This window comes from Heteronotia binoei, chromosome 1 (genome assembly GCF_032191835.1).
Source record: "Heteronotia binoei isolate CCM8104 ecotype False Entrance Well chromosome 1, APGP_CSIRO_Hbin_v1, whole genome shotgun sequence".
Lineage (NCBI taxonomy): Eukaryota > Metazoa > Chordata > Lepidosauria > Squamata > Gekkonidae > Heteronotia > Heteronotia binoei.
The window spans coordinates 268,030,037-268,055,182 of record NC_083223.1 but is presented as its reverse complement, the minus strand read 5'-3'; the positions used below and the strand labels follow the sequence as shown (position 1 = coordinate 268,055,182).

The 25,146-nt window shown below is 49.2% G+C and overlaps 1 protein-coding gene across 1 annotated transcript in view; it reads left to right on the top strand.

The window, feature by feature from the left end:
• Nucleotides 1–25,146, top strand: part of UBAP2L (ubiquitin associated protein 2 like) — a 113,238-nt gene that overhangs the window by 2,344 nt on the left and 85,748 nt on the right. The window contains 5 exon segments of the mRNA XM_060255476.1: nucleotides 12,919–13,048; nucleotides 18,412–18,489; nucleotides 19,781–19,891; nucleotides 21,655–21,823; nucleotides 24,101–24,196. Coding sequence (XP_060111459.1) covers nucleotides 12,959–13,048; nucleotides 18,412–18,489; nucleotides 19,781–19,891; nucleotides 21,655–21,823; nucleotides 24,101–24,196 — 544 coding nt within the window. The 5' untranslated portion in view covers nucleotides 12,919–12,958.

Genomic DNA, 25,146 nt, shown 5'->3' with positions numbered 1-25,146 from the left:
TCATGGCTCAGGTCTGCGCTACACCATCTCTCAACTAAAATGCGTCCTTATTTTGCATGGCTTTTAAGGAGAGCCTTGCATTTTTTTTCTTGTGTTAAATAATTTTGTTACCGTCTTCTTTCCCGTTCTTTTTTGAAGTTTCAGCCTTATTTCTTGCTCCGAACAACTTCAGTGCCGTGTCTGTCCTGGAATTGCTGTAGATAGGACAGACCCGGAGAAACCATGAGTCACCTAAGATTTGATTTAATGATTTTTAACGGGTTTGAGCCCAGGTCTGCCACACTTGACAATACAGAATGTTTGCTTGCATGGCCCGGATGCAAACCCTTTGGAGCTGATGCTATATCATGCTGTCATATCACGCAGATTCCTTTGTGCCTGGTGGCCGGCAGAAGCCTCCAGGATTTCCTAGGAAAGTTTTAAAAAATTGATTTAGAAGGTGTGGCATTTATAAAGGAATAATAAAGAGGCACACCAGGGATGCGCTTTGGCAAAGTAACTTTCTTTCCATAAAAAAAAAGAGTCAAGCATGGTATTCTTTCAGAAATTATGTAATTGAAACAAGTTTCAGTAATAATGTTTGCTTGTATAGGAAGGTCTCAAGCTTGTAACCAATTTCTGAGGTTTGGTGTTCATTTCTTCTATCTCCTTTATTGCTCCCCTCCAAGTATTCTTTTGCCCCTTATAATCAAAATAATCTTTAGGTCTTTTGTAGTTAGTCACATGGTAGATTTGGGTAGGATGGAGTGGTTGTGAGAAAACTATACTGCTCTGTTCCCCTTCCTTGCTTTTCATATTTTCAGTACTCCCATTATGGAAAGGTCATCTCGTTGCGAAAGAAAATTTGGACCAGCATTGTGTAACGAATCAGCTTCAACTTTTCTTTTGCTGGAGATTCTCTGTTGTGCTGTGGTCGACTTTTTCAACTAGGATTCTTATTTCGCAGAAACTGTTTTTATTTACTTTGCACTTCCGCTGCAGAGCACTTTGCAATCTCAGAGTGATTCAGTCCTTTCTGTGGCCATCCACAAAATGAGCTGCTGCTAAGTTTTATAGATGGGGAAGAAGAACAGAGAGCGCCTTGCAGAAAACCCAGAGTGAAGTACATGCTGAGGATCCCTGGACTTCCTCATCCAAGTTCAACACACCTGTCTGCGCAATGTCATAAAAAGACTCCCACAATGAGTGAAAATGACATTTTGCATCCTTCCAGGTTTTCTCTTTTAAAACTTTTTGTAACCAGTTCAGAGAACTCTTGTTGCATAGTGTGATAAAACAGTAAAATCTCTCAAAGAAATACAGAGCTCTTGCTTAAACAAGTTCCTCGTTGGCACTGCTGTTTCTTGCAGCCGGATCCTATGCATGTGGATTGGAGGTGCAAATCTACTGATATTGTAAATGTGCATCCAATTGCAGCCTTGGACACTGCTGTATGCATGGAATGTCTCATTTCAATGCAAGAGCAGTTTGCCTGCTTTCTGTATCTGATCTGTGGAGCGTGCCTGGTTGAATCCCTTAAAAACATAAAACCCTTGCCGGCATTTTTAGCTCGTTTCAATGTTTATGCAACTAAGAAGAATTACCCTCCTTGTAGCTTTTGCTTTTTGAGTCTTTAAGAATTTTTTTTTTCAATATTAAGGATGTGGCGGGAGGGAATCTAGCACCTTTATGGGTTTGTCTCATACTTTGTGTCTCTTATAAAGGAGGAGATACCTGGACGCCTTGACCCACTTTCAGATGACAGGTGTGTGTCTTGGGCTCAGCGTGGAGAGTATAACTTGAGAGTCTCCTGGTTCGAATTTCTGCTGAGTTATAAACTAATTGGGCATCGTTAGGTAAACAAGGACTTCTTTGCTTTCTAAGCTGTGCAGATAGTAATCTTGGCCTACCTTTTTGGGTTGTCGTGAGGACTGTTGCGATAACACCATGTGCTTTTGTGTTCTTAGGAAAGAATGCTGTTTGCTCTAATGCTTGACTTAGACACCTGGAGACATCAAGCTCTTGTCAAGAGTCACTCCATCTTGTTCCTCTTGTCATGTGTATCCAATTGTACAATGTTATGCTGTGCTCCAATTCTATGGTGTGCTTGTTATGCCTTTGATGTAACTGTAACTTGTTGCTTATCTGGAGGGAGGATGGCATGTCTGGGAATTGGCTAGTTGCTAGGTAACCAAGGTCAAAGAGCTGGAGGAGATGAGAACCATGAACTGCTAGGGGCACCTGCGGTGATGAGAGCTTAGCAAAAACCCCGCGCAAAACCCCCACTTTTGCTTGGCGTGCTTTGTCTTGAATCATAACAGTCAGAGCAAAGGTTGATAAATTGGGGGAACTGACAGAGAGGTCAGTTCTGACAATGCATGCGTATGCCCATGAAGCTGGAATAGAGATCTTGAACTTCAACTGTCTCTTCCTTGACTCTGGGTCTGACATGTTGTCAGCACTCTCTTATCACCCTGGCCTAGCCTAACCCCGGACTCATAATGGCTGGTGAACAGGCTACGGGGATTACTAAAACCGACGGTGAGAAAGAACCCAAGCCCGAAGGGCTGCAGGTCACCCCAGTCACCGTGACATTGCGGAGGAAAAACGGGAGCTCCATGGATTTCCAGGAGAGTATTATCGGAGATCTGAGAGAGGACCCCCAGCAGCAACACCGACTTCCGGGACTGCAACGCTCCTACCACCCGTGGGGGTTCCAGGGCGACGAAAGGTGAGAGGAGGACCCCCGGTCTGGCGGGCTGGGGGATGCAACCGCAGAGTGGATGCAAGAAGCTTTAGCCACTCAAAGCACCCAACTCCGGGAAGAAATGCATGACATGCACGCCTTCATGATCTGAGAGATGAAGGACCTCGCCCGGCAAGTGCGAGCGATGGGGGAGCGGATCGCAGCTGCACCCCCCTGCAGCCAGCCCCCGGGGGGGGGGGAACCACCGATTCCCGCTGTGGGGGGGAGCCCCTGCGAGAGGTGAACAACCTGTGGGTGGCGACCGGGTGCCACAACCTCAACCTGAGCCAGAGGAGCCGGTGGCGGTGCTTGGGGGCCCCCATGTAAGTGAGGCAAGATTTGATGGGGACCCATCGGAACTAGCCTACTTCATTGTGACTGTACGAGGGCACCTCAGCGTCTGGGCCCATAGCTTCCCGACGGAACAGTCGCGAGTAGTGTACATTAGTAGCTGCCTCCGGCGGCCCGGTGTTATGTCACCCTATTCGAGAGGCAATCCCTTGTACTGAACTCGGCTACGGACCTCCTGAGGGCTCTACGACGCCACTTCAAAGACCCTCTACAGGAGACTAATGCGATAGTGGCCCTATAAGACCTGAAGCAGGGCTCTGGGTCGGTCTGAGAGTACCTCAGCGAGTTCAGGGTGCTGAATTCCAAAGTTCAACGATGGGACAATGGGGCCAGGACCGAGTAATTCAAGAGGGGCCTCAACTCTCACATATATGGAGAAGCCCTGAAACTTGGGGGAGCCACGAGATCTGGTCGGGTGGACCCAGCTAGGTTGCGAAATAGAGGATCGCAACAAGATGATTGCCCTCCATAAGAAGCAACAAGGGGGCCCCCCAAAAGAAGCTCAGGAAAAGACACCCTGACCCAATCTACCCAAGCGCGCCCCTGAACGGCTTTCGTGTGACCGGAGAGCCAAAGCGAAGTTGTGCTTCAAGTGTGTGTGGGGGGGGGGGAAGAAATCACATCACCAGCGAATGCCCCAGCAAGCTGAAGGAGCCGCGGAACTCCACATCTCTGAAGGCGGAAGCTAAGAAAAAAACTGGTGGCGCCGGAGCCCCAGCAGCCAAGGCCAAGTGAGCGGTGCTGCAGTTCCGCGAGCCGATCCCCAAAGAGTACGAGGAGGAGGATGGAGAAGCCCAGCTGCCAGGAGACGACCCAGACCTGCTGTGAGGAGCACGCAACAAGAGGTCAGAGCCACGGCCACGCCACTATGGGTGAGATTATCCGGGACTTGGTATTATGTACCCATAATACTAGTAAACCCTGTTACGAAACACTTTTCTTGCATCCGCGCCCTACTGGACTCAGGATGCTCCAAAGACTTATTATCCCCGAGCTTGGTGGAAGCGCTAGGATTAAAAACGGTTCCCCTGCAAGAATCCTACGTGTTTGAACAATTGGACGGGAGCCCAATGAAGGGGGAGCCATGTAGAACGAGGACCGAAGTGTGTGCCTTGGGGGTGGGGGAACATTGGAAACCTCGCACATTCATTATTGCCCTGGCCGCCAAGTTCCAAGCCGTCCTCAGCCTGGAGTGGCTGGCCGACCACGATCCGCTGGTCTAGTGGAGCGGGAACACCATTTACTTCTTGTATCCGGTGTGCGAGAGTCACTGGTGGAATAAAAAATGGGGCCCACACCTGCCTCCCCAGCTTGAGAAACTTTGCGTTACTAGAGTTGGTGCCCAGTTTGCCCCCTGAGTATCAAGACTTCCAAAACGTGTGTGACACCCAGGAGGCGGTTGAGCTTTCCCCCCTCCACAAATCCACTGACTGTGCCATTGAACTGGTGGAGGAGGAGCCACTTCCCAAAGCCAAGCTTGTATTCAATGAGTCAGGGGGAGAGGGAGGAGTTAGAGATTCCTGGAACTCGACCTGCATAGGGAGTTATCCGACCCGCCAAGTCCCTACATGCCGCTCTAGTACTATTTAGAAAGAAAAAAGATGGCAATTTACGGCTTTGCACTCACTTTCGCAGCTTGAATGCGATTTCCATGAGTAATGCGTACCCCCCTCCCCCTCATACGGGATCTTTTGGGGGAGGTGTCCCAAGGGAAAGTCTTCACTAAACTTGACCTCCGAGATGCTTCCTTCCGGGTGCGCATCGGATGAGTGGAAAACAGCCTTCAACACACCCCTGGGCCAATACGAGTACTTGGTCATGCCGTTTGGCCTTAAGGGAACGCCAGGGGTATTCATGAACTTAATCAGTGAAGTATTACATAAATACCTATATAAGGGCGTGGTCTATTACCTGGATGACGTTCTGATATACTCGCAAGACCTGCCCTCACACATACAGTTGGTAAGGGAAGTGCTGCAAACTCTGTACGAGCACAAGTTATTTGCCAGACTATCCAAGTGTGAGTTCCACAAGACAGAGCTCGACTTTTTGGGATACCGCATTTCCACGGGGGGCCTGGGAATGGATCCTACCAAAGCAAAAGCCGTGGTGGAGTGGGAGCCCCCTCGAACCCGTACAGAACTCCAGAGTTTCCTCGGGTTCACAAATTTCTATAGGGGGTTCATCAACAACTTTGCCAAGATCACCCTACCCCTCACAGAACTATTGAAAATGAATGGGAAGGGGCCGCAAGCCGCTAAGGGTAGCTCTAGCCTCTTGTGGACGGGAGAGTGCCAAAAGACGTTTGATGAACTTAAAGCTCGGTTCACCTCCAAGCCCTGCCTAATACACCCCAATGAAAACAAAAGGTTTGTGGTCCAGTGGGACGTGAGCGATGTCGTTACTCCAGGAGGGGCGAGATAGCAATTGCACCCCTGCGCATACTTGTCTCAAAAGTTCAGCCCAGCTGAGCGTAACTGATCACTGTGGGACAAGCCTCCGCCATCAAACTGGCCCTAGAAAAGTGGAGCCATTACCTAGAAGGGGCGTGGGAACCATTTGAACTCTGAACAGATGATGAAAACTTGGCTGCCCTCATTGCCACCCGCAAGCTCAACAATAAGCAAGTAAGGTGGGCGGGGCTATTTTGGCGGTTCAATTTCAAGCTGGGACACATCCCCGGAAAACTGAACTTTTTGGTGGACGTGTTGTCCCGCCTCCCTCAACATGATAGCAAGAGGGAGGAGGAGGTTATTGACTCATTGTCCACGCCCTCCCAACTAAGCGCATTGGTAACCACGCGTGCGCAGAGCCGGAAGGAAAGGGAGCCCCTTGATGGGTTTTTAGCCAAACTGAAACAAGCTTTCCTCAACAGTCCCCCGGAGGAGGATTTGCAATTAACAAAAGCGGAGAATGGGTTTTGGCGCCAGGGGGGGAAACTCTACGTGCCCTCCCTTTACGTAAACGAGAGATCCAGAGGGTGCATGACTCCAAGCTGGGGGGGGGGGGCATTTTGGGTTTGTAAAGGCAATACATTCGATTCAGCGACAATTCTGGCGGCCAGGTTTACATAAGGATGTGAGAGAATATACACCAGGGTACCCCACCTGTATCGTGGTGAAAAGGGGGGGGGGTTTGCCGCCGGGACACTTGCAACCTCTCCCCCCCCACCTCGCGCCTCTGGGCATGCATATCCATTGACTTCATAACTGACTTACCTCCCTCGATGGGGAAGATAGTGATCTGGGTGGTAGTGGACACTTTTTCTAAGGAGGCTCACTTCGTGCCGTGTAAGCAACTCCCCACGGCCATGCAGCTGGCTCAGTTGTTTATCCAGCACATCTTTCGGCTACACGTCTTCCCTGCTAAGGTGGTCTCCGACCGCGGCCCACAATTCGTTGCCAAATTTGGTTGCACCTCTGTGAACTAGTGGGAATGGAGCAAGGGCTCAGTTCTGCCTACCACCGACGGACAGACGGAACGCACCAACGAGGTGTTTGAACAGTTCTTACGTTGCTATACGTCCTTCCAACAGGACAGTTGCGCGACTCTGCTACCCTTTGCAGAGTATGCTTACAACAGCGTGCATAGCGCCATTAAAGTGAGCCCCTTTCAAGCGGTGTATGGATATGAAAGCAAACCGTTCCCTGAACTTGCCCACCCCTCGTCAGCCCCCGCAGACTTTACCGAATGGTGGCAAGGGATAGCAGGAGGTTGGGAAATTATTAGTAAGCAACTACAGAGGGCGCAAGGAGCCTACAAAACCCAATATGACAAAAAACACTGAACTTTGGGACTTAGCAGTGGGCGACAAGGTGTACATTTCAACCAAATACTTGCCTAATGCACAAAACTGTAAAAAATTGGGGATGAAATATTTGGGATCTTTCCCAATCAGGATTATAAATAAGGTAACTGCTGAACTGGAACTGCCAAAAAATCTTAAACAAGTCCACCCTTGTTTCCACACCAACTACTTGAAGGACCCTGGACCCTCGCTTTGGCACCCCCCAGATGAAACCACCACCCCCGACTCTGGTTCGTGGTCAGATTCATCATGAAGTGCAGGAAATCCTTGATGCCAAGATCAAACGTGGTGAACTGTTTTATCTCATCAAATGGACTCACTTTCCATTAAGTCGGGCCGAAATGGGTCAGTTCCAAAGATACCAACTGTACGGCCTTAATTAAAGACTTTTACAACAAACATCCTGATAAGCCCGGGGGGAGCCTTAGGGGGGGCAGAATGTCAAGAGTCACTCCATCTTGTTTCTCTTGTCATGTGTATCCAATTGTACAATGCTATGCTGCGCTTCAGTGCTATGCTGCGCTTAATATGCCTTTGATATAATTGTAACTTGTTGCTTATCTGGAGGGAGGATGGCACGTCTGGGAATTGGCTAGTTGCTAGGTAACCAAGGTCAAAGAGCTGGAGGAGATGAGAACCATGAACTGATAGTGGGCACCTGCGATGATGAGAGCTTAGCAAAAACCCCGCACAAAACCCCCGCTTTTGCTTGGTGCGCTTTGGCTCGAATTATAACGGTAAAGATGTATAAATTGGGGGAACTGACAGAGAGGTCCGTTCCGACGATGCGTGTGTATGCCCCTGAAGCTGGAATAAAGATCTTAAACTTCGTCTTTTCCTTGACTGGGTCTGACAGCTCTTGCTCCTGACTTGAGCCCTCCTACTTTTTTGAAATGGGCTCTTCCCATCTTCCTACCTCTCTTCTCCTCTTCTAACTCTTTAACTTTCTTAAGTATTTTTTCTCATGAGGGTTGCATAGTGGCCCGCTTCTTGATTGTTCTTACTTTGTGCTGTGTCCTTTCTGTGTGCCAGACCCTCTCCAGTTTTTCATTACCCATTTTGATATCTGGCACTTTCCTGTCAAGCATGGGCCTTCGGATTTTCAGGTTGGCACCTGGATTGGGAACAAAAGCACCGATTAATATTTTCTTCTTGATGTTGTGGTTGGGGCCGATCTGGAGGAGCGCAGAAGTATGATAGAATTCTTTCTGGATTCTCAGGACTGGGTTCCGATCCAATCTTGGAGTAGCAAATAAATGCAGGAATTTAACCTCCGCTTAAAACAACAACGGGCTGTAGATGTTGATCTCCTTGACTGAGAGGCCTAATGTGTAAGCAGGAAGTTTATTCCGCCCACGAGATGAAAACCACTGACGTTATAATACAGGAAGTGAAGTGAATCTCCTTCCTTATGCCACCTCGCCAGCCAGAATTCAACGAAAACAGCTGTCCTCAGACCACTTCCTTCTGTAAAACCATGAAAACAATGGCCAGTTTTTGAGCACCGGTAACATGTAGGCACAGAAGAGGGGAAGACGTTTCACTGTCCTATGAAGAGATGCAGCTGCTGGATGTGTTAATCCGTTCGGCCCAGGATAGTCTTCTTAGGTTGGCAAGCAGCTCTTGGAACAAAGTCTTCACCAGACCAGGTGTGCCTGATGCAGGGAGCTTAGACTCGAAGCCATATACCCTGGAAATCTTGTTGGTGCTGCTGGATTTGAGTTTTGCCAAACCTCTGACCAGCAAGCTTTCGAATTGCAGGTATCGAGTTGGAATCTCGTGGTCTGCATGTGTGCTGTACTCCAGCAAACCTTCTCTTTTTTTAGAACGACGCTTGAGTCCGGTGGCACCTTTAAGACCACAAAGTTTAATTCTGGGTATAAGTTCTTGTGTGTATGCACTTTTCTTCATAGAATCATAGAGTTAGGAAGGACCTCCAGGGTAATCCAACCTCCTGCACAATGTAGGAAACTCACAAACACCTCCCCCTAAATTCACAGGATCCTCATCGCTGTCAGCTGACTATCTAGCCTCAGTTTAAAAGCCTCCAAGGAAAGAGAGCCAATCACCTCCCGAGGAAGCCCGTTCCACTGAGGAATCGCTCTAATGGTCAGGAAGTTCTTCCTAATGTTGAGCCGGAAACTCTTTTGATTTAATTTCGACCTGTTGGTTCTGGTCCTACCTTCTGGGGCCACAGAAAACAATTCCGCACCATCCTCTATATATGACAGCCCTTCAAGTACTTGATGGTGATCATATCGCCTCTCATTTTATTTTATTTTTTATTTCATTCGATTTATATCCCGCCCTACCCCACCGAAGTGGGCTCGGTTGCCTCCTCTCCCGGCTAAACATCCCCAGCTCTTTCAGCCTTTCTTCATGGGACTTGGTCTTCAAACCCCTCCCCATCCTCGTCGCCCTTCTCTGGACCCGCTCCAGCTTGTCTATATCCTTCTTAAAATGTGGTGCCCAAAACTGAACACAATACTCTAGGTGAGGTCGTTTTGCCAGAGCAAAGCGCTACCATCTCGTCACGTGATCCTGGACACTACACTTCTGTTGATAATGTGCCTCATAACGGCGAATAAATATAATGGAGAAATCTTGCGCTTCTAAAATTTTCCTCATTTGCTGCGATGATTAACTGCTCGTCAGTAGCTTGTAAAACTACTCCAATGCGTGTTGCTGCAGTAGATTGATCCATTTCATTTTTTTTATCCCATTTTTTTCTCGGAAGGCCTAGAATGAAAGCAGAGTTGAAAGGGACCGACAGGGTCATCTAGCCAACCCCCTGTGCAGTGTAGGAAATTGAGGAAACGTGAGGATAGCCAATGTGATTCTCCACTCCCCGCCCCCCCCCCCCCCCCAAGTAGGTTAGTGGAAATTTGAGCCTGGTCAGTAGTAAGATTTTTTTCTCAATCCTGACTGTTCTGTAACTTCACAGCTTCTGTTTCTCAGTTGAACACAGCTTCTGTTGTTTAGGGAGTGGGAGAAGAACATGGAGAACTCCCAGTGTTTGGGGACCATCTTGGTTCATTGGTTAAGTGCGTGGACTCTTATCTGGGAGAACCGGGTTTGATTCCCCACTCCTCCACTTACAGCTGCTGGAATGGCCTTGGGTCAGCCATAGCTCTGGCAGAGATTGTCCTTGAAAGGGCAGCTGCTGTGAGAGCCTTCTCAGCCCCACCCACCTCACAGGGTATCTCTTGTGGTGGGGGGGGGGAAGGCATGGGAGATTGTAAGCTGCTCTGAGTCTCTGATTCAAAGAGAAGGGCAGGGTATAAATCTGCAATTCTTCTTCTTTGCACAATTGCAGTTCTTGGAGTGGATGCAGGAACCATTACTGCTCAGTTACAGTTCTAAGGACAGTTTCCTCCTATTCTTGGCAGTTTGGCTGGCTGTTGGCCACATAAGAGCACTTTTTCTCCCCGTGGTAATAGCAGTGGTTCTGGCCTCCTTCCTCTGGATTTATGGTGCAGCCTCCCTATTGCGGAACGAAAGAGCTCCCGTTGCATGTTTTGCATGCCCCTTTCTTTGCCCCAGCTCCCAAGATAACATCTGGCCGTTCCAGGCTGCCTGCGGTTCTGGGTTGGAGAGTTCCTAATTTTGTGGATGCCTCCTTGCTGAGAATTCCAGGAATCTCTGGCTGTAGATAACGGAGAGCAGAAAAGAGACGCCTGGAAACAAAAGCAGTGTCGCTTCTGCCCAAAGAACTTTCAGTTTAGTTGAGAGCTTCGACTTCAACAGCCAGTGGATCATCAGTAAATATCAGGATACTTAATTTCTGTTTTGTTTTCATTCTCCTGTCTGATTTGGTTTTGATTACTCTCAGATTAGAAGAAGAAGACTGCAGATTTATACCCCGCCCTTCTCTCTGAATCAGAGAGGCTTACCATCTCCTTTATCTTCTCCCCCCAACAGCAGACACCCTGTGAGGTGGGTGGGGCTGAGAGGGCTGTCACAGCAGCTGCCCTTTCAAGGACAACCCCCTGCGAGAGCTATGGCTAACCCAAGGCCATTCCAGCAACTGCAAGTGGAGGAGTGGGGATTCAAACCCGGTTCTCCCAGATAAGAGTCCGCACACTTAACCACTACACCAAACTGGCCACAACGCCCCCCTATGATGTAGCCAACCCTCCTGGTGCTTACAGTAGGCCCTGTACGAAGAGCCCTGTAAGCTCTTGAATGGCTACATCAGGGGTTTGTGGCCCAGGGATAGAATTCTAGCAGGAGCTCCTTTGCATATTAGGCCACACCCCCTGATGTAGCCAATCCTCCTGGAGCTTACAGTAGGCCCTGTACAAAGAGCCCTGTAAGCTCTTGGAGGATTGGCTACATCAGGAGTGTGTGGCCTAATATGCAAAGGAGTTCCTGATACAAAAAAAGCCCTGCTCTCAGTAATTACGCTTCTGAATGTGGGTCCTGTTGAGGAGCTCCACCACTCCCCTCTAGGTTTTACATTTTCATGGTATTTCAAGGACTCTCGCATGGGAATTCCATCTGTCGGAGTGGGAGTGGTGGCTGGTTGGTTCTTTTAGATAAGGCAACACATCTGCCGGATCGTATGTATTCCAGTTGGCACAAACTTCGTACTTCAACAATACCCCAAATGCTGTTCAGCTTGGTTTGCGGCTGCCTTTCCGGCATCTCGTCACAGTGCCTTGATCTAGAACTCTCCATAGGATACCTTGCTTGGCTTCACTTCTGTTTATAAGACTTGGGACCAGATTTGGGCTTCTGGGTGTTGCGTTGAGAGCTGGTGTAGTCCGGCTTTGGAGTCATGAAGGCCACGGTTTGAATCTCCAATCGGGCGTGAGCGCGCTCAGTGAAGAGGCAGCTAGGTCAGCGGCAGCCATCTTTGATGGGGATCCTTGGTTGGGCGTTCTGGAGGCTCAAAGTAAAGAACGAACGGATGTTTCCTTGCCAGTCTAGAGGGCCAGTTTTTGCTTCGGTTCGTTTTGTGTGGAAACACACCCTGGTAATTTTCCGTTATCATGGAAAGTTTTTTCCCTCGGGAAAGCGGTTTGTCAAAACACTTTTAGCTTTAAGTGGAAAGCAGAGAATCAGTACAGACCAAAAAGTTTTTCCTTTTGAGTATCAGTTCCAGTCTAGAGACGACAAGACATCGATGAGTTCCCCAGCGTTAAGGAGGTTGGAACAGGGTGGGGTGGGAGGGCTGCCAGATCTAGGTTGGAGAACTGCTGGAGATTTGAGGGTGGAGCCTAGGGAGGACAGGGATTTTGGTGGGGTACGATGGCATAGAGTCTGTCCTCCAAAGCATCCCTTTTGTTCCGGAGGATCTGATCTCTCCAGCGTGGAGCTGAGCTGTAACTCTGGGAGCTCCCCAGGTCCATACACGTGGCCTTATTCATTCTTGTAGGGTTATTCTAAGAGCCCCGTGGCGCAGAGTGGTAAAGCTGCAGTACTGCAGTCCTAAGCTCTGCTCACGACCCCAGTTCGATCCCTGAGGAAACTGGGTTTTCAGGTAACTGGATTGAGGTTGACTCAGCCTTCCATCCTTCCGAGGTCGGTCAAATGAGTCCCCAGCTTGCTGGGGGGGAAGTGTCGATGACTGGGGAAGGCAATAGCAAACCACCCCGTAAAAAGTCTGCTGTGAAAATGTTGTGAAAGCAACGTCACCCCAGAGTCGGAAACGACTGGTGCTTGCACAAGGGACTACCTTTACCTTTAGGGTTATTCCAGAGAGAAGCTGATTGTGGAATGTACCCTTGTACCTTTTTTTTTTCGGTGCTAAAGAGTAACCGAGTAGTTTTAAGCAGGGCTTTTTTTTGAGCAGGAACTCTGTTCCGACTGGCTTGGTGTCAGGTGTATGGCCTGATATGCAGATGAGTCCCTGCTGGGCTTTTTCTACCCAAAAAGCCCTGTGTGAAACAACGGTGGCATCAGGGGGTGTGGTTTAATATGCCAATAGGTCACTGCTGGGCTTTTTCTACCCAAGAAGCCCTGCTCTCGAGTATAACGGGGTGCCCATTTATTTCCAGTGTTAACGGCTCGTTCTCTTTTCCTCCTGCAGAGTTCTACCTTGTAAATACTGTTATTTGTATATACTGTAAATGATGACATCGGTGGGCACTAACCGAGCCCGGGGAAGCTGGGAACAGACACAGACGCAGAACCAGGCACAGCACAAGCAGCGGCCACAGGTGAGGCCAAAGCGGGGAGGAGGCGCGTCCCTGGAAACCTTGCTGGCTTGGGGAGGGGAGGAGTCCTGGCTCCCGAGTGTTTCTCTCCTCAGTCGTGACTAACAGCCCTGCCCGACCCTAACGTCTTCCTGAGAGACAAAGGGAGAAGGTGGGGAAAATCCTCCACACCCTGGCATGTTTTTTTTTTGCTAACGCACAACTGAACTTGCCTGCTTTGGAGGCCAGCCAGAGTTCTTGCTCAGGAGGGAGGGGGAGGGGGAGAGACAGATTCCAGTGTCCTTCCTTTATCCTGTGCCCCAGTCCTTTGTTTTTTTAAAATCTCTCTCTTTAAAAATCAGTTTCCCCAAGTTTTCTTAGCCTGAGAGAAGGCTGGAAAAGTGGGGAGAACTTCCATTTCATGCATGAGCACCCTCGAAGAGAGGCTGTGTTGTGTAGTGGCTAAGTGCAGTGAACTGTAATCTGGAGAGCCAGGTTTGATCCCCTGCTCCTCCAGACGAAGCCTGCTGGGTGACCCTGAGCCAGTCACTGTTCTCTCAGAACTTTCTCAGCCCCACCTACTTCCCAGGCAATGAGAACATAAGAGAAGCCATGTTGGATCAGGCCAATGGCTCATCCAGTCCAACACTCTGTGTCACACAGTGGCCATAAGAACATAAGAGAAGCCATGTTGGATCAGGCCAGTGGCCCATCCAGTCCAACACTCTGTGTCACACAGTGGCCAAAAATCCCAAGTGCAATCAGGAGATCCACCAGTGGGGCTAGAAGCCCTTCCACTGCGCCCCCCCAAGCACCCAGAATACAGAGCATCACTGCCCCAGACAGAGAGTTCCAACAATATGCTATGGCTAATAGCCACTGATGGACCTCTGCTCCATATGCTTATCCAATCCCCTCTTGAAGCCGGCTGTGCTTATAGCCACCACCACCTCCTGTGGCAGTGAATTCCACATGTTAATCACTCTTTGGGTGAAGAAGTACCTCCTTTTATCCATTCTAACCCGTTCAGCAACTTCATTGAATGTCCACTTCTCGTATTGTGAGAAAGGGAGAAAAGTTCTTCTTTCTCTGCCTTCTGTGCCCCATGCATCTTGTAAACCTCTATCGTGTCACCCTGCAGTCAACATTTCTCCAAGCAAATGTTCCTTCGAAGCTGTGGAGTCCTGTGAGCAACAATTCTGCTTTAATGCGACTGGCATTAAAGTTGTGAGCTGCTGCATCAATTAGTGAGCCCCCATCCTTCCTGAGCAGGCTGAGCTAAGACAAAAATGTGCAAGCCGCAGACTGAAAAACTGAGCTGGCTCACATGAATTCCAAGATGATGCATGGGATGGAGAAAGTAGAGAAAGGAGGACTTTCTCCCTGTCTCACAATACGAGAACTCGTAATTGCTGAGCAGTCGGGTTAGAACGGATAAAAGGAAGTACTTCTTCACCCAAAGGGTGATTAACGTGTGGAATTCACTGCCACAGGAGGTGGTGGCGGCTGCAAGCATAGCCAGCTTCAAGAGGGGGTTAGATGAAAATATGGAGCAAGGTCCATTAGTGGGTATTAGCCACAGCATATTGTTGGACCTGTCTGGGGCAGTGATGCTCTGTATTCTTGGTGCTTTGGGGGGGAGGGCAAAGTGGAAGGGCTTCTAGCTCCACTTGTGAACTTTTTTCCTTTTGGCCACTGTGTGACACAGAGTGTTGGATTGGATTGGCCATTGGCCTGATCCAACATGGCTTCTCTTATGTTCTTATGTGACACAGAGTGTTGGACTGGATGGGCCACTGGCCTGATCCAACATGGCTTCTCTTATATTCTTATGTGACATAGAGTGTTGGATTGGATGGGCCATTGGCCTGATCCAATATGGCTTCCCTTATGTGACACAGAGTGTTGGACTGGATGGGCCACTGGCCTGATCCAACATGGCTTCTCTTATGTTCTTAGGTTCTTAATTCAACTTAGAGGGAACACTATCCCCAGGGTGCCTATAGTAGGGAGGGAAAGGGAAAGGCAATTGTAAGCTGCTTTGAGGCTCCTTAAGGTAGACCAGAGCAGGGTATAAAAACCTAGTCTTCTTTTTCAGTAGCCATCAAGCCCCTGTATTGATTTATTTACTTTATCTATGTCCTGCCTTTCTCCCCGGTGGGCACCCAAAGTAGCTTACATCATTTCCTCTCCACCATTGTATCCTAACAGCGGCCCTCTTAGGTAAGTGAGGCTGAGAGTGCGTGACTGGCCCAAGGTCACCCAGCAGGCTTCCATGGCAGAGCAGGGATTCAAACCTGGGTCTCCCAGATACTAGTTCAGAGGTGGCCAAACTGTGGCTTGGGAACCACATGTGACTCTTTCACACATGTTGTGTGGCTCTCGAAGTCTCCCCTGCCCTGCAGCTTGGAGAATGCATTTAAAGTTAAAGCTGCTTTCTTTCTACCTTTCCTTCCTTGCGTCCTGCCTTCCTCCCTCCCTGTTCTCAAACATTTGTTGCTTATTCTATGTGGCTCTTATGTTAAGCAAGTTTGGCTACCTCTGTCCTAGTCCGATACGCTAACCACAACATTACACCGGCTCTCCATAAACCCAAAGGGAAATGTATTTTTTTTGTCGCATTTGCCACGCGTAGCAGTTTCAGTTCCTTGTCTGACTCCTAAGGAATAGATTCTTGAGGTCATCGTGGGTTCTGTTTTTACAAAGAAGCCCTTTGGAGATGGTGGGTCAGCTCATGCATCATGCTGAATCACAGCTGAAGAAATTTGGGTTACGGTGCATTATCTGAGTGAGCAAGTTATCATGCAGGCTGCTGCGTCATCGGGGTGACAGAAAGCTTACGAAGCCGAATGCCTCAGAGGACAGCAAATGGAAGACAAGCTGTTCAAACTGTAGTTGGGATCTAGGCCAGGGACAGCCAAACTTGCTTAACATAAGAGCCCCGTAGAATAAATCTCAGATGTTTGAGAGCCGCAAGACACGGATGTCAGATTTTTGAGAGCCGCAGGGGAGGGAGGGAGGCAAATAGATGGAGGGAGAGGAGGCAGCGAGGGAGAGGTGGAAAGAAAGCAACTTTAACTTTAAATGCATTCTCCAAGCAGCTGGCTGGCTTGGCTTGGAGAAGGGATTTAAAGGGCCAAATGTCTTTTCCAAGCTGGCCGATGGGGGCTTCGGGAGCCACACAGTATGCATGAAAGAGCCACATGTGGCTCCTGAGCCGCAGTTTGGCCACCCCTAATCTAGGCAACGATTAGCACACATAGTGGTTCGGTGCTGATGCCCAATTTATTTATTTTTGCTTGAAACCTTTTTATGCCGCCTTCCCACCTCATCAGGGTGCCCAAGGCAGCGAACATAAAAATGTTAAAACATCGGAGTGATTCAAAACAACATTTAAAGTAATTCAAGTAAAAGGACATAAGTAAAGAACACCAGAACTAGGGGCCAGTAACCATTATTAGGGGTGAACCAAAGGGAACAAAAAAGTCTCCACTTGCTGGTGGAAGGCACCTATAGGGAGAGAGAGAAACCTTCCTATGGAGGGAGTTCCTACATTTTGGTATCACAACCAAGGTTTTATTCATAGCAGAAACTCATTTTGCATATTAGGCCACACCTCCCTGATGGAAAGAGCTCCGTGGCGCAGAATGGGAAAGCTGCAGTCCTGCAGTCGGAGCCCTCTGCTCACGACCTGAGTTCGATCCCAGCGGAAGCTGGTTCAGGTAGCCGGCTCCAGGTTGACTCGGCCTTCCATCCTTCCGAGGTCGGTCAAATGAGTCCGCAGCTTGCTGGGGGGGAAGTGTAGATGATTGGGGAAGGCAATGGCAAACCACCCCGTAAAAAGTCTGCCGTGAAAACGTTGTGAAAGCAACGTCACCCTAGAGTCGAAAACGACTGGTGCTTGCACAGGGAACATTTCCTTTCCCCTGATGTAGCCAATCCTCCAAGAGCTTACAGGGCTCTCAGTACAGGGCCTACTGTAAGCTCCAGGAGGATTGGCTACATTAAGAGGGTGCGGCCTAATATGCAAATGAGCCCCTGCTACAAAAAAAGCCCTGACCACAACCAACAAAGCTCTCTCTCTGGTTGCCACCATCCAGATGGCAAAGACAGTCGAAGCAGCATCTCCGAAGATGACCAGAACATATGGGTGGATTTGTATGAGAGAAAGAAATCCTTAACTATGTTGGTCCCAGGCTATGCAGGGCTTTAAAGGTCAGTACCAGCACCTTGATTGGAGCCCAGAGGCAAACTGGAAGCCGGTATAGATGGACCCAAACTGGAGTGATGTGGTTCCTGTGAGCCGCTGTGACCAGCAGTCTGTCTACAGCTTTCTGTACCAGTTGTAGCTTCTGGACAGTCTTCAAGGGCAGCCCTACATAGAGCATAGATTCAGGTTTCAATGGGGAAGGGGAACTAAGGTTAAAACCTGAGTCCTAGTGTTCAAATCATGCTCCAGATTAGGGGTGGTCAAACTATGGCTCAGGAGGAACTTAATGCAGGCTTACTCTTAAGTAAGCATGCTTAGCATGCAGACCTCAGTCCGCCTCTGAGCTCCCACCCATATGTAGCAACTATTTCCACCATGTGTGAAGGGAGGAAGGAGGGGGAAATAATCAGGCATGCAAGCTCTTCTCCACCACAGAGGTCCCCTGGAGACCTAGAGTGGGAAAAGAGAGCACAAGAGCCGAGGGAGCCACTGGAAGGAGGGTCAGAATTAAAAAGGGTGGTGCAGGGTTCCCCCATAATTTCATAGTTCTTGTCAAGGTGTCAAGGCAAAGAAAGATGCGTAATGATGCAAAAGAGGGGTCTGTCATTTATATCGGGTGACCAATGGTAGCTCTCCAGATGTTTTTTTGCCTACAAGTCCCATCAGCTGGCTGGGGCTGATGAGAGTTGTGGAAAAAACATCTGGAGAGCTACTGTTGGCCACCCCTCATTTATATGGTACATGTGTGTTTCCTTCTCCTACTAGTGCCAAAAAATAATTCCCTAACCTTTCCCTGTGCTGGTCTTATGGGGACTGTTATTCCCAGCTTTTGATTTAAAAAAAAAAAACCCTTCTAGCATGGTTGTGTGCATATCTATGTATTTTTATCTTTCTGTGCAAAGAAAGTACTGTTTTAATAAAGATATGCATGTAATATTTGTTCATGTCTTGCGGCTCTCAAACTTAAGCAAGGTTGGCCACCCCTGGTCTCTGTTTTGTGACTTTGATAGTTGGAACTGCTCTCAGCTTATACTCCTGTAGGTCCCTGCCACGACACTACACCCACCTATGCCAAGTATCCCTTCTTTCCTTTTAGGCCACAGCATGCCTTTACTCATTTTTTTAAAAATACAAAAGGATGGTTTTAATAGTTTGGTCTTGTTCTTTGTTGTCCCAGGCCACTGCAGAGCAGATTCGGCTTGCACAGATGATATCGGACCACAACGATGCTGACTTTGAGGAGAAAGTGAAACAAGTGAGTCCCCGGGATGCTGATGGACCTCCAAAGGGAGGGGTTTATCCACAAGGGAAAAAGTTCCCCCGGGGAAAATACTACTAGTGGAAAATCTGCCATTCTTGGTCATTGGCCACGACATGAGGCGCCTAGGCGGTTGCCTTTCCGCTGTGCCTTATGAAAAACCTTCCATTTCAGGAAAAGAAATGGGGATGAGTTTCAGGTGGTCTGCAGTAGAAGAGCAAGACTTGAACCCAGGAGCACCTTAGAGACCAATAAGATTAGCTGGCCAGCAGGCGGATTTATCAGTAGAAAGAGGAAGGCCCGGGGTATGTTGCCAGTGTGACAGGAAGTGATGTAATCACCCCAGTGACTTTTCGGTGACACTGGTATTTGGGCAACAGCTCTATGGTACGAGCCAGTTTTACCAAAGAGTTTTTGCCCAAATGCCAGATTGTGGCCCATAAGTCACTGCTGTGATGATGTCACTTCCTGACTAGTACTGGCAACATGACCTGTAAGCCCCACCGGAGGAACCTGGGCAGCCCTTTGTTAAAAGGGTTTGAGAGTCAAAACTCTCTTTTTCAAATATGGGTGCAAATGGAGGTCCCTATTTGATGAAGGGAGCTTTGGCTCTCGAAAGCCTACACACTGGAAATCTTTCGTCTTTAAGGCGCTGCTGGTCTAAAGTCTTGCTCTTCCGCTGCCAATCAACGCGGCTGCACTCCTGAAACAACCATTTATTAAGGTTTAGAGGGCAGCTGTGTTGGTCTGTCACACAGTGGCCAAAAAAATCCCAGGTGCCATCAGGAGGTTCACCAGTTGGGCCAGGACACCAGAAGCCCTCCTGGCCGCTTTCTTCTCTCTGTGGTCCTGCTGCATGGTGTTTACGAGCCAGTTTGGTGTAGCGGTTAAGTGTGTGGGCTCTTATCTGGGAGGTGTGTGGGCTCTTATCTGGGAGAACTGGGTTTGATTCCCCATTCCTGCAGTTGCGCCTGCTGGAATGGCCTTGGGTCAGCCATAGCTCATGTAGGAGTTGTCCTTGAAAGGGCAGCTGCTGTGAGAGCTCTCTCAGCCCCACCCACCTCACAGGGTGTCTGTTGTGGGGGAAGAAGATAAAAGGAGATTGTGAGCCACTCTGATTCAGAGAGGAGGGCGGGGTGTAAATCTGTACTCCTTCTCCTTCCGGGAGGATGGGGGGAGGGGTCTCAGCAGGCTCCTGATCCCAGGCAGGGCAGCTGTGGCTGTCGGGATGGGTTGTGGGGCTCGTGAGCTGTGCTGAGAAAGATCCTCTGCGCTTCCTCCTCCGCAGCTAATCGACATCACAGGCAAGAACCAGGATGAGTGCGTCATCGCCCTGCACGACTGTAACGGGGACGTGAACAGAGCCATCAACGTGCTATTGGAGGGGAATCCAGACACGGTAAGTCGGGGGGGGGGGGGCGGGGCTCCAGCTTGGTTTGGGAGGTGGCTGGCCCAGACTTCCCTGATCGGGGCAGCGTTCCCTCTAAGCTGCGTTAGCAGTGAGCTAGCTCGCAGTTTTTTAGCTCAGAGAGGATGGCCCCGGAGCGAACTAATTTAGGCAGGAGCCAAACCGCTCGCTCACGACTTTAACGCTAGCAGCTCACGAAGTCGAGAGCCCTAATTAAAGTGGCAACACAGTATATAACAGCAGGAAAACAACCAACAACTGTGTACAAAACACTCAATCAAAATATCAGTAAAATAAAGTTTCTGTTATTTCAGTAAGTGTAGGGATGATACCAAATACACAGCATACAAAAAAAAAATCACAAAGTCGACAGGCATGTAAGGAAAATCACCCTTGTCGCCTGAACTTGGGTACCACAGAGAATTGAACAAAAGGACAAGAGGATTGAAGGACTAAGTACTGAAGACTTTGTATTTTCAGTTTCTGGTGGATCCCGTTCCTTTGTGGGTTTTTGTATGCTGTGTATTTGATATCATCTCTACACTTCACTGAAATGACAAAGAGAGGCTTTATATTGTTGATATTTTTGTTAAGTGTTTCGTACACAGTTGGTTGCTTTTCTGCCGCAAAGTAGAGAGAGCATTGGATGGGAGGTGTTTGTTCCTTTGGTTTAGGAGGTTTGCGGCCAAACGGTGTTTCTCCCCCCCCCCCCCCACTTGCAGTTCTGCCGTTGCTCCAGTTGCGGCAGTTCTAGAGCCGATTCCGAATCTGGTTTTGCTCTACGCTGGTCCCTCCCATCAGAGGGACTGTTCAGTCCACGGCTTTTTTCCGGTTCCGGCTGGCCTGGTGTCAGGGGGTGTGGCCTAACATGCAAATGAGTTCCTGCTGGGCTCCAGTCCACGGAGGGGGGCGGCAGCAGTCACGCACACAACCTTCAGGATGTTAAGAAGATGTACCAAGATCTGGCCACAGTAACCCATGCGATGGTCACTTCCAGGCTAGATTACTGTAACTCTCTCTAGCTGGGGCTGCCCTTGACTCTCCTCCAGAAACTCCAGCTGGTGCAGAACACAGCTGCACGGATTTTGACTTCGTCGCCTGTACAGGCACGGATCCATCCCTGTGCTGCATGAACTGCACTGGCTACCCATTGGATCTGGTTCAAGGTGTTGTACTTACCCTTAAAGCCCTATACAGCCAGTGCCCAGCATACCTTCGGGACCGCCTCTCCCTGTATGAGCCACATAGGTCCTTATGATCAGCGATTTAACAACTTTTGGTAATAGCCGGCCCTGGAGGTGTCCATCTGGCCTCTTATGAGGGTCAGGGCCTTTTCAGCCGTGGCCCCTGCCTGGTGGAATGAGCTCCCCCTGGAGATCCGGGCCCTGCAAGATCTGCTGCAATTCCACAGGGCCTGTAAAACAGAGCTCTTTCGCCAGGCTTTCAGCTGAGGCAGTGGGCATCACTTGTTATCGGCCTCCCCCCCCCCCCCCAATTCCATCCCAGTGCTACAAGATCTGCTGGACATGGACAATAGGTCACGTCTGTGAGGCTGAATCTGCCATCTTAGTCTTTGTAATTTTAGATATTATATATTTTAAATTGATCTTTTACTGTTGACTCTTTTTACTGTTGACTCTTTTTATGATGTCACCCGCCCTGAGCCGGTTCTATGGGAAGGGCGAGCTAAAAATCTTAAATAAATAAAAAAAAATAAGAGTCACATGAACATGGTTGGTCTTTCTCGCCCTCAGCACTCCTGGGAGATGGTCGGCAAGAAGAAAGGTGTTTCAGGACAGAAGGACAGTGGGCAGACGGAACCCAGCGAAGAAGGCAAAGAGAACCGAGAGAGGGAGAGAGACTTCAGCCGACGACGTGGTGGATTGCCAAGAAGGGGCCGGGGTGCGAGCCGCGGAAGAGAGTGTACGGATCTCGACTTCGTTAAAAGGGGAGACTTCACCGTTGCACGGGCTGGGATGATTAGACTAGAGGCGAGGCAGAAGGTGTTCAAAGCCTCTCGTCTGAGGGGCTTGACGTGGAAGCCTTGTGGCTTGTTAATCTTCAGGTGTTTTTGCAAACGCACTGAGTCTTAAAGGCGGCAGAGTACTCAGATCTGGGAGAAAAGTTTCAACCCCCTCTCCCAGGAACCAACATCAAGGGGCCATCTGACAGCAATGAGGTTCCTGTAAATTTAGGGGGAGGTCTTTGTGAGTTTCCTGCATTGTGCAGGGGGTTGGACTGGATGACCCTGGAGGTCCCTTCCAACTTTGTGATCGTGTGTGTGTGTGTGTGTATTTACACTGAGCAAGCCCTGCATGGAAAGGAAAAAAAATAGTTCTCTCCAACGCACCAAGCTGCCCAGAGCCAACTGGATTTCTTTAACCCCACTGATGCCAGTTCAGTGGCACAAATCGACAGTCAGGCATCTGTCATTCCGGTGCTTACAGCTGCTTTAATTCCCACAAAGAATTTTTCCCCACATCCTCTTCTGTCCGTTCTGTACTCTGTAGCCCTTCTGGCATGCTAGATCTGTCTGCTCGTCTCCTTTTAAAAGGAAGCCTAGTCGGCTAACGTTAGGAGCCCCGGAGAGCTAACGATGCCCAGTTGGCGTGTTACTTCAGGTCAAAGCCCCCGAGGTTGGGGTGGCTGGATTCCAGCGTGGCTTCCCTCTCTTTCCATTGCTGTCCTTACGCTCGTGGTATATTGTTGTGCCCAGTTGTGCGTCAGTGTTTGGCATAGTGTGCCAGGTGCCTTTGAGTGTGCCATCCTCTCTGTTGCCACAAGCGATGGCATTGCTTTGCTCTAGTTCAACCTCACCTGGAGTATTGCGTTCAGTTTTGGGCACCGCATTTTAAGAAGGATGTAGACAAGCTGGAACGGGACTAGAGGAGGGCGACGAAGATGGTGAGGGCTCTGGAGACCTAGTCCTATGAGGAGAGGCTGAAGGAGCTGGGGATGTTTAGCTTGGATAGGAGGCAGCTGAGAGATGATATGATTTATTTATTTAATTTATTTATTTGCTTTGGATTTATATGTCGCCCACTCCGCAAGCAGTCTCTGGGCGGCTAGCAATTATAATAAAATGTTTTAAAATTACAGTCGTAAAGATAAAAAAACATAGACAGTTTAAAAGACCAAACATTTGGTGCTATGGAAAAGATTTTGTAATCCAGGCAGTTTAATATAGATATCTCAGTTCTTCTGTTAATCTGTTAACAGTCTTGCAGATCGTATTGCTCAGCGGCATAGCGGTGGCAGCCTCATCCCCCATTAGATGTGGCAGGCCTGTCGAAAGAATTCGGTTTTACAGGCCCTGGGGAACTGGGAGCGGTCCCGCAGGGCTCTTGTGGCCTCTGGGAGAACATTCGATAATGTCGGTGCTGCCACTGAAAAGGCCCTGGCCCGTGTAGAGCTTAGTCTGGCCTCCGTTGGTCTGGGGATGGAGAACAGATTTTGGGCTCCCGAACACAGTGCTTTCTGGGGTGTATATGGGGATCACCATCTTCAAGTACTTGGAGGGCTGTCATATAGAGGATGGTGCAGAATTGTTTTCTGCGGCCCCAGGAGGTAGGACCAGAACCAATGGGTTGAAATTAAATCAAAAGAGTTTCCGGCTCAAATTAGGAAGAAGTTCCTGACCATTAGAGCGATTCCTCAGTGGAACAGGCTTCCTCGGGAGGTGGTGGGCTCTCCTTCCTTGGAGGTTTTTCAACAGAGGCTGGATGGCCACCTGACAGCAATGAGGATCCTATGAATTTAGGGGGAAGAAGTTCCTGACCATTAGAGCGGTTCCTCAGTGGAACAGGCTTCCTCGGGAGGTGGTGGGCTCTCCTTCCTTGGAGGTTTTTCAACAGAGGCTAGATGGCCATCTGACAGCAATGAGGATCCTCTGAATTTAGGGGGAAGAAGTTCCTGACCATTAGAGCGGTTCCTCAGTGGAACAGGCTTCCTCGGGAGGTGGTGGGCTCTCCTTCCTCGGAGGTTTTTCAACAGAGGCTAGATGGCCATCTGACAGCAATGAGGATCTGTGAACTTAAGGGGAAGGACTTGTGAATTTCCTGCATTGTACGGGGAGTTGGACTAGATGACCCTGGGAGCCCCTTCTGATTCTGTGGTTCTAAGTGTGTTTGTTTGCCCTTGCAACCGAGCCCTGGGCCGGTCTGAGACGAAAATGTACTAGGGAGGTTTTGTATCTTCCAGTTCGGGGCCAGGAGAACGGACTGGATGGTGGCAAGACTGGTGGATCTTCTGGAAGAGGCACAGAGAGAGGCCGACGGGGGCGTGGGCGAGGCAGAGGTGAGCAAGAGCGGGTGGAAAGGAGTCTGGGGACCCCTCTGCCTTTGAGCAGTGCAGATGGCTGGTCAGCACGGCTGCACTGCTCGGGATAATTTTGCAGCCTGCCTTTTGGCGGCATTCCCCAAATCGGGAGCAACCGCGTAGTCGTGCTGTTGGTAAAAACGGTCAGATAATTTCAGCATCAAATATCGAAGCTTTGGCTAAGAAATCCAACCATTATAAATTGAATTAAACTTAAACATAAACAAACCACTGAGAGGTAAGCTGAACAACAGCAACAGAAAAAAGCTTTTCGAGGCCCGCTTAAATGAAGTGCACATGCCGCTCTCTTGCAGGAGGTGGTTCCTGTTTGGCGTCGTGGTTAAGTGCACGGACTCTTATCTGGGAGAACCGGGTTTGATTCCCCACTCCTCCACTTGCAGGTGCTGGAATGGCCCTGGGTCAGCCATAGCTCTCGCAGAGGTTGTCCTTGAAAGGGCAGTTGCTGTGAGAGCCCTCTCAGCCCCACCCACCTCACAGGGTGTTGTGGGGGGAGAAGATGTAGGAGATTGTGAGCCACTTTGGGTCTCTGATTCAGAAAGAAGGGCAGGGGATAAATTTGCAATCTTGTGGGAGGGACACTGGCTCAGTGGTAGAGCATCTGCTTGGTAAGCAGAAGGTCCCATGTTCAATCCCCGGCATCTCCAACCAAAAAGGGTCCAGGCAAGTAGTCGTGAAAAACCTTAGCTTGAGACCCTGGAGAGCCGCTGCCAGTCTGAGTAGATGATACTGATTTTGATGGACCGAGGGTCTGATTCAGTATAAGGCAGCTTCATATGTTCATATGAGACGTCTTCTTTCTCAGTCTGAGTCAGAAAGCTCTTAGCTGTTTTTTCACCAATAGGAACTTGCAGTCATGTACGATGCCTCTTTATATAGAGGATTCATGCCTAAAAATTCATGTTTTGGTT